The sequence below is a fragment of the Aspergillus viridinutans genome (genome assembly GCF_018404265.1).
Source record: "Aspergillus viridinutans IFM 47045 DNA, scaffold_7, whole genome shotgun sequence".
Taxonomy (NCBI): Eukaryota; Fungi; Ascomycota; class Eurotiomycetes; order Eurotiales; family Aspergillaceae; genus Aspergillus; species Aspergillus viridinutans.
The window spans coordinates 2,254,390-2,262,803 of NW_025091223.1; the positions used below are offsets into that span (position 1 = coordinate 2,254,390).

General features: G+C 46.1%; 2 protein-coding genes across 2 annotated transcripts; both read left to right on the plus strand.

The window, feature by feature from the left end:
- Nucleotides 1–3,012: 3,012 nt before the first annotated feature.
- Aspvir_009179 (uncharacterized protein) lies at nucleotides 3,013–4,827 on the plus strand (the record flags this gene model as incomplete). Its single annotated transcript, XM_043272331.1, has 1 exon — nucleotides 3,013–4,827. The coding sequence occupies one exon, from the start codon at nucleotides 3,013–3,015 to the stop codon at nucleotides 4,825–4,827; it is 1,815 nt and encodes a 604-aa protein (XP_043128266.1).
- Nucleotides 4,828–6,269: 1,442 nt separating this feature from the next.
- On the plus strand, nucleotides 6,270–7,202 carry Aspvir_009180 (putative FacC-like extracellular signaling protein; the record flags this gene model as incomplete). Its single annotated transcript, XM_043272332.1, has 1 exon — nucleotides 6,270–7,202. One exon carries the CDS (start codon nucleotides 6,270–6,272, stop codon nucleotides 7,200–7,202), a length of 933 nt encoding a protein of 310 aa, XP_043128267.1.
- Nucleotides 7,203–8,414: the final 1,212 nt, after the last annotated feature.

Sequence of the window (8,414 nt, forward strand, 5' to 3'; positions counted from 1 at the left end):
AAGTATCTTTATATATCTATAGTTCCTCCCTAGTGGTATATATATTAGTATATATTTAATATAGGGGTAGTATATTATATACTCTAATAGGGTAGCCTTAGTATATTATTTATATATTACCTAGTTATATATTAGGTACTATCCTTATTTAAGTAAGTCTAGCCTAGTGCCCAGAGTACTATAGAGTAATTCTAGGTAATAATAGAAAGGCTATAATTATATATAGCCCTTATACTAGAGACCATGGTCTTCCCACAGTTTGATAGTTAAGGTTTATTTAGCTATTATTATCCCAGGATTCTGCCTGTCACGTCCGCCTAGTGTAAGCGCGGCTGTGTTGGTGTCATAACACTTAGGCTATATTCTAAGTCTCTATCTAAGTATATTTAGTAACTAGTTATTAACTAGTTAGCAACTAGTCTATTTTAACCTTTCTTAGATCTCTAACTCCTTACCTAGGTATCCCATCATTAAGTCTACTAATATGAGTTTTATAGAGATACTATTACTAATACTTACTAATATATTATAGAAGTATATAATCACCATAAGTCCCTACCTTAACTAGTTCTAGACTAGTTACTAACTAGTTATAAAGGATAATAGATACAGGGAATTACTCACATTTTTCTTGACAAACACTATCTTGTAGAACTAGTTGCAAACTAGTTAGTAAGATGATATTGTCTTATGTCTAAACTAGTTCCTAACTAGTTAGGAACTAGTTGTGTTGTTATAATAGTGAGATTAAGGTAAGATAATAGTAAGATAAAGGTAAAAGTATTCTAAAGACTAAAGTAGAAGACCTATCTTTAAGATAACTAGGAGAGTAAATATAGAGAGTAGTAGTAATATAGGTAGTAAGAGATAATTAGTTCTTAACTAAGTAAGAACTAGTTATTAAAAAAAAAAAGTAAAAGAGGGGGGCTGGGAGTAGAGTTGCATTTGGTGCGAGTTCAGGCGAGTTCAAAACCAGTTGGCACTGAACCACTGATTTTAAGTTCAAATTTTAGAACCCGCAGCCAACCCAGATCTAATCCGGGTTGGTGGCGGTTTCACCGCAAAAACCCGCTACTAGGCCTAGCTAGGCCTAGCTAGGCCCCTACTAACTAACCATGGTTAGATTTAGTTTGATTTTGAGTTGGTTAAACCGCTACCCCTTAGTGAAATTTAATGGTTTTTGAATTTTAAAATCATTTAATGCCATACTATCTATCATACTATCTATCACCCCTATCAAAAATTAATATTTTTATATGAAATATATCATAATTATCATCATACTAATCTATATCTAAAATATCGATTCAATATCTAGGGGGTTGAATGGGGGGTGGTTAAAAAATTATTTTTAAACCATAGTGGTTGTTAACCATTAGTCATATATATATATATCCACACCACTTTCATACCACCCCATGATAAAAATGATTATTCCTCTATATCTCAGCAACCACTAGGTATTTTAAATTGATATTTATATTACTAGATAGCCTAGATCAGGGGCTATCTAATGATATCAAAAATATTAGAAGATCCCTAGAAATGACTGATATCTAGGTAAAATGGTGTGGGTTGGTTAAACCGTTAGGTTAAACCCGCGAAAACCGTAACCGACGGTTTTCACCGAACCTGAATTGGGCCCGGGGTAGGGAACCCGCCCCCGAAGCGGTTCCCTAGGCTAGGCACCAAACCCGACCCGCTGCGGGTTCAGTGAGGGTTGGATTCGATTTTTGCGGTTCGGTTATGCAACTCTAGCTGGGAGGGAGATAAGAGATATATAAGAAGGTAAATTATAGTAAGAAGGTTAGCTAACCTTTAAAGTAGAGATTAGTCATATAATCTAGGCTTATCTTATTCACTATCTCAGCTATCTTAGCACTAGCTGAACTTTTCCAAAAGGTTGGCTGACCTGTAGTCACCTCTGCATTCCCCCCTCTTTTTCCAACAAGGACCCGTGTTTACCCGGAGATTTGCCATCATCTGCCCAGTATTATTTCATCGTTTGGTTTAACGGAGAAAATGAGGTACTAATCTACTAGCCTTCACTTTCCTGCTGTTGCTGGCAGCTGTTGATCTGAATGGTTTTATTTCCATAATCAGTTGCTTTTTAGCCGACCATCATTTCCTCCCGCCCATTGATCACACGTTCTTTTCCTACCATAGATTCTGTGCCCGTTTATTGACGACGTCCCGGCGACCTCAGTTTCAAGTCAGCATCGAGTGGCGCAGGCAGTCTGCCTTCAACAAACAATGAGGATGGAACGTAACACTGTGAGCCGACCACATAAATTTGGCGCTCAGCCCACAACAAACACTGGTTGAGTAATCTTTCCGCTCGCGCAGATTTGCCAGAAACTGCAGGAGTGCAGGTCTCATTAACCTTTGCATGGGTGAATCCCTGCTTCCACAGCCCAACAGTGCAAGGTAATTGGACAAGCACTATACTCACAGGAGCAAGCTGCATCTGGATGACACCAGTGAGTATCAAGATTGAGACAGACATACATGAGGAAATACACTTGGGCACTTGTCTACACACCCAATCCATTATACAGAAACGCTGTTTACGCTGGTACCTGCACCCTACATCTGACAACATGCAAAATAATTCCCGCAATATGCAGCTCCTGCAAAATCAGTGACGCATCCCTGTTCTCCGCTGTAATATGCATGGGAGGTAAAGCAGGTGTGAAGGATGAAATCTAGTATATAAGGAGGACTTGCTTTCTACTATACAGAATTAGCCTTGTCAGAACTTCTGCCAGCGTCATCAACAGTCATCATTGCAATCACTAATCAAACCAACGATTTCCGGACAATATCACTTCCACATCTATTTTGGTGACCTTCAACGGTTTAATAATAGTGTGCCAACTAACTAATACTCTTGCAAATATTACGCACGCCGTGAGCTATTCTGCCCCTTGTCGCCCTCGTCCCCTGTGCCATCCCTGCTTGTCCGGCAAACCTATCGTCTTCAGCAAACCATTCGTCCACGCTATCGCTCCAATGCCTGGGCCACTCCCTCTACCGGTCCTTGACTGTCGTTGCGGTGACAAAATCATACAGCGTCCATTACACAAACAAGGCGTTTTCACCAACGCCAGTGACCTCACTCATGAGGCCTACCAGTGTCTTGCCATTACGGCCACCAGCTGTGTGCCGCCGAAGCTCATAGTCCGTGACTGGTCGCGTATACTTGGAATGCTGGGGGTTCTGGGTTACGACATGACTCTACCAGAGAGTGTTTTGCATGCGGACTGCGAGTGTGTCGATTACCTTCTCGACTTTATCGGAGGCCCGCTATGTTCCGCGCTCTCTCTGTACGGCGTCACCTTATGCCACAGTGCAGGTCGCGCACTCTGCCGCCACTGCCTTTCTACTGGCCACTTTATGCTATTCGCCGCGTACCTCCTTGCGGATGTGGGCAGATCTCAGTGGGCCACTGCCCTCACGCTCATCCGTGTGACTGAGTGCTTGGGTTGCGCGACCTATGATGCGCTCCGAAGCAGTGATGGTCAAGCCTGTGAGTGTGCCAGCAATGCTTGGAAATGGTGCCGGGGCCAGATCTGCGCTGCTCGCGCGAGTGCCGTCGTGCAGTGTGCACGCACCCTTGCCGGCTTATATGACCCTTACGGGCCTCGCTATTTGGCGAACATTGTTGGCGAATTCAGGCCTGACAAAGTTGCTGATACCGCACACCACTCTGGCGCACGAACAATTTTCGAGCTTACCATCGTGGCTTACACTCCATACTCGGAACTGCCCGCCGCCCTGGGCATGAACGACTGGGCTGTGGGCCTTGAACGCGGTTTCGGCATGCGCGACAACCGCAGAGTAGCTCTGCCGCCATCACTGTCCACGGAAATCGTCCAGGCCACTGAAGCAATTCGCGGTAACGCCGGCGCGCGCGCTGGTGTTGAGCCATCCGCATACTTGCCCTACATTAGGCGCCGCTTAATCGACGGTTTCTGGGTTGCTACAGCCGCTGCCGCGTTCCCCGCCTCCGCTCCCTCTTCGCCCTTGAGCCTCGCCGCGGTGATGACCGCCGAACTGCCTGATGTCGTGCTAAGGAGCGTGGGGACGTTTGATAAGTACGCGGCGGCACGGGCTAGGCTCGAGGACCGGCGTTTCGATGCCTCGTCTTTCGCCGAAAATGTGACTTGGGCTGGCATCTCTGCGCTCGATGCCCCCTGGCTCACCCAGCTGTGTCGGACCTGCTTCGTCAGCATTATGTCCACCGACCATTTGGGTAGGCCGCGCGTCCCTAGTCTCCCTGAGCTGGTTGGCACAGCTGCCGATGGCGCTAGCGCGTACAGCAACTCCTGGGTTCAGTTACTCTTCCTAGACGATGGCGACGATGCCAAGCAACTGTTGCGCTACACGGAGATGGGCCATAAGCAGGGTTATATTCCTCCCGAGACAGACGCCAGCTACTGCGAAGGGGTCAGCGTGGATGTTGCTGTAGTGGACGGTGACCCAGCCGACCCTGCCACTGCAGCGCATAGGTACGGCCTCGGCTTGACCATAGCCCTTGCGTCGGCGTCCTACGGAGTCAAGAGAGTTGCGACACCGTGTGTTGAGGTAGCCGCTTTCTACCGTGCCGTGCTGTGGTCGCGATGGTACGGTTGCGGTGGTCGTGACGCTCATGTCGTCTCTGCAGGGTGGTCATACAGGCGCCGTCCTGATCCGGGGCAGCAGCTTCCGCAAAGCGCAGCCCCAACCTTCCCCCCGCTTATTGGACAAGGCTTGCGACTGGTAGCCCAGCGGTTGATAACCACCCACCTGGTCGCCTGGGGCAATCGGCTCCCTTCATCTCACTAGGGTTACCTTGGGATAAACGTGATTCTAGGCGCTGCGAACTTGCAAAAATGACAATCAGGAGAGTTATCAAAGAGTTTGTCACTTGGTTACGAAGCCTATCTAAGAAGCCTCTTTTATGAAAAACCACCTGATACGAAAGCCACATGTGGTACAAGGCTTAATGCAACTTACGATCGGATGATCGGCCAATCAAACCCTAGGATATACAATGATAATCTCATGTAATTTGTAACGATTTTATAAAATATTGTCGGTACCCCTAGCTAATGCTTAAGACTATGGCAAAGAAAATATCTATTTGTGCCAAATGACCACTGAGTTTTATGAGGCGATTTCTGTATATCACGTATAAACTGGAAGTACGCAGACGAGGTTACATGGCTGTTGAGGGTCAGGCAAGTGACTAAAGAGAATGCAGGAGACTACACAGTAAATTTTTAGCTGAATTAGTCACCTGAACACGAATAATGTATCTTTCTCCCAGAATGCTAGTGTGTCTCGTATTGTCCATGATCAACCATTTCAAAAATGGAATTAAACGAGCTCTTTAGCCCGTGTCCTCGTATTTAAGAGATGCACTCGAGTCTCAAGATAAAATTCCTGTGCAAGCAATAAATCTCGCAAATCTTCTAGCAAGTTATCCGATTCAACATCGCAACCTTGGGCGTGAAGCCGGATCCAAAAACGGTAAGCAGTCACGCATCACAACAATGGTGGGGTCTTGCTTTGCGTTGGCTAATGTCGCCTCGACGGCGCTTTATACTTAGAGGGCGATGATGGAGGATGAGTATACGATTCAGCACTCTGGTATGTGGTGGGTGGGCAGTTTGGGTGTTGTTGAGGGCGTCTTGAGTGAAAATCGATCTGTTAGAGTTAATGATGCTCGAGCCGAGGATGTATAACCCATTTCGATGAGCTTGCTCCCCGTAATCGATCAATAATAAACGCTCCATTTTCTCAAATTTTCCAGAGGAGCAAGAAACGGCACCTGAAGCTTCAAGGGATAGGTAACTTAATGGAGAGGGATACGAGCTTTGTGTTCTACAGCAATATCACCACCCGGCCTGAGGTCACATCGCTCCACGCCTGAACCTCACAAACAGTGAAATGGGAGCTAATAATATGCACTTGGCGGCCAAGAGTACCTAACTCCTCCTGGATTGATTCGGCGACGTGTCTCGCCATTGGCGGATCGAAGCGACAAATCCAAGATTCCGTGGTCAGAGTCCCTATATATGTTTCGCCGATCTTCGTGTTTCTCGTATCGCCATTTGCTCAAGTACCTATATGCCGTCAGACCACCCTGTAGCCGAGAAGGAGATGCGTCCCCGAGAGGTCTATTTAATATCGCAACTGTCCAACCTTGAAGCTCTCATGCATATTTCCTAACCTTCCCTTCACCCCCCGTCCCCGACCAAAACCCATCCAATCCTCCAGTCGCCATGCGAGCCACCCTCTTTCTTCTCCTCACTGCCCTAACAGGCGTGATTGCCAAAATCCCCAACTCCCCCCGATTCGACCTCACGAAACCCTCGTATGACCTCTGGCGGCACAAGAGAACCGCCGCTGTAACCGTCCAACAATCATTCACCTTTGACAACGTCAACCGCCGCCTCTTCATCGTAAACCGTCGCGACGGCTCCGCCCTCGACTCGGGAGACTTAACAATCAGCCAACTCGACTTCTCGGGAAAACTCCTCGGCTCGATGGACCTGCTCGGCTGCGGGCACGGCGTGAATATCGCCGCGGAACCAGTCGGAAGCGATACGTATATCTGGAGTGAAACCGACGCCACAGCAAGCGGATACGGGAGCGCACTGTGGAAGTTCAAGTTTCAGAAAGGGAAGACGTTGAATAGCGCCACGGATAAGCGGAAGCGGATTGTGCCGTTTCCGGAGTTCGATAGGGGGACTGCAACAATTGACCCCGTTTATAAGCGATTAATCATGCGATACCAGACTGGATCCGTGCAGAATATCGCCGCATTTGACCTTGCCGAGGCAAGCGCTGGCAATTTTTCGAATCCGCTGGCGAACTGGAAGATTCCGGATCTTGTTAACGAGCTCGGGGCAAAGGTTAATGTGTTTCAGGGGTATGCAGCTTACGGGCGGTATGTCTATTTCCTGACTGGGGAATCCTATGACGCTAGTGGCGGTAAGTTGAATTCTGAGGTTATGGCTCTGGATTTGGAAACCGGGAAGCTTGTGCAGGGGCCTGTCATTACGAAGGCTGGGTCGACGTTGGAGTTTCGTGAGCCGGAGGGGATGGCGATTTATAAGACAGCCGATGGGGAGGTGAGGCTTTTCTTGGGGTTTTCGTCGGGGGTTGCAGGAGACCGGAGGAGTAATCTGTTTTATAAGAACGAGTTGATATAAGGGTTGTTGATGTTGTGAGGAGCTTGAGGGAGCAAAGGTGTATATATCATGTCTGGGGACCACAACAAACCTACCGGGAGCAGCCTGCTCGGCTCCAAGAACCCATGGGACTCTTCATGAATTTTCTGAGGCACGGATAATGGAAGTACATATCTACCAGCACAGTAGGATAAAGCAACCAAAAGGAGGGTACAGTTTTGCTCTGGGCTGATGTACACAACATTGGTATGATATATTTTTCGGTCCAAAACAGCAGTACCGTAACTACGTTGGCTTCCTCGGAAACCGGTAAAGCCCACAGACTTCTGCCGACATACTGTAGCGCAAAATCGTCTTCTAACGTCGAATGGGCCCGAGTTGGCCAGAGTTATCACCTTAATCAGGGGAAGGTTCTCCCAATCTGTACCATTTGTGGCAGATGTCATGGTGTCCGTGACACTGCCCACCAAAGAGGCCTTTCATGCCAAGACCCCGGGCTGACACGTTGTCGATCTGCTGCCCGGTCTAGATCATTCTATAAGTGGCTAGATCGTGAGAATTAAAGACGAATCGGATAGAATAGAGCTTGTATAATTTCCTAAATAGCAGCTGGAACACTCGGCATGTCAACAAGTACGCGCTTCCATACCAGCCAACGTCATCAAATGAGTCAAATTCATTGGTGATTTTAGGGATGGTGTTAAAGGGCTACAGCGAACCATAAAGCCGCCATATACAGCCAACACTAATAGTGCAGAGGGTTTAGACCTAGCAGATCACATGATCTACTATATATATCTCTATAATTAGCTGAGTATTCTATAACTTAGTAATTAGTTCTCCTTACTTAGGTAATATATAGATATTTACTCCCTTTATACTAATCTTACTAGTTAATATTAACCCTTAGTAGGTAATCTTATAGTTCTAATTACTCTTAAAAATCTAATTAGCTCATTAGGACACTATAAGATAATAGTTAATATTAGATCTTTCTCTAGAACTCTAAACCTATATAGTAAATCTATATCTATAGTAGAAAGGATAATTCTAATCTATAAAGAACTAACTAATCTTATAGAATCTATAACTAAATAACTAGATAATAGTTATAGTAGTATTTACCTACTATATATAAATAACTAACCTACCTCTAAAAGGGTAGAAAGGGTGAATACCCTTATAGAATTAGAAGTCTAATATATAGAAAAAAAGAAATAACTAATAAATACT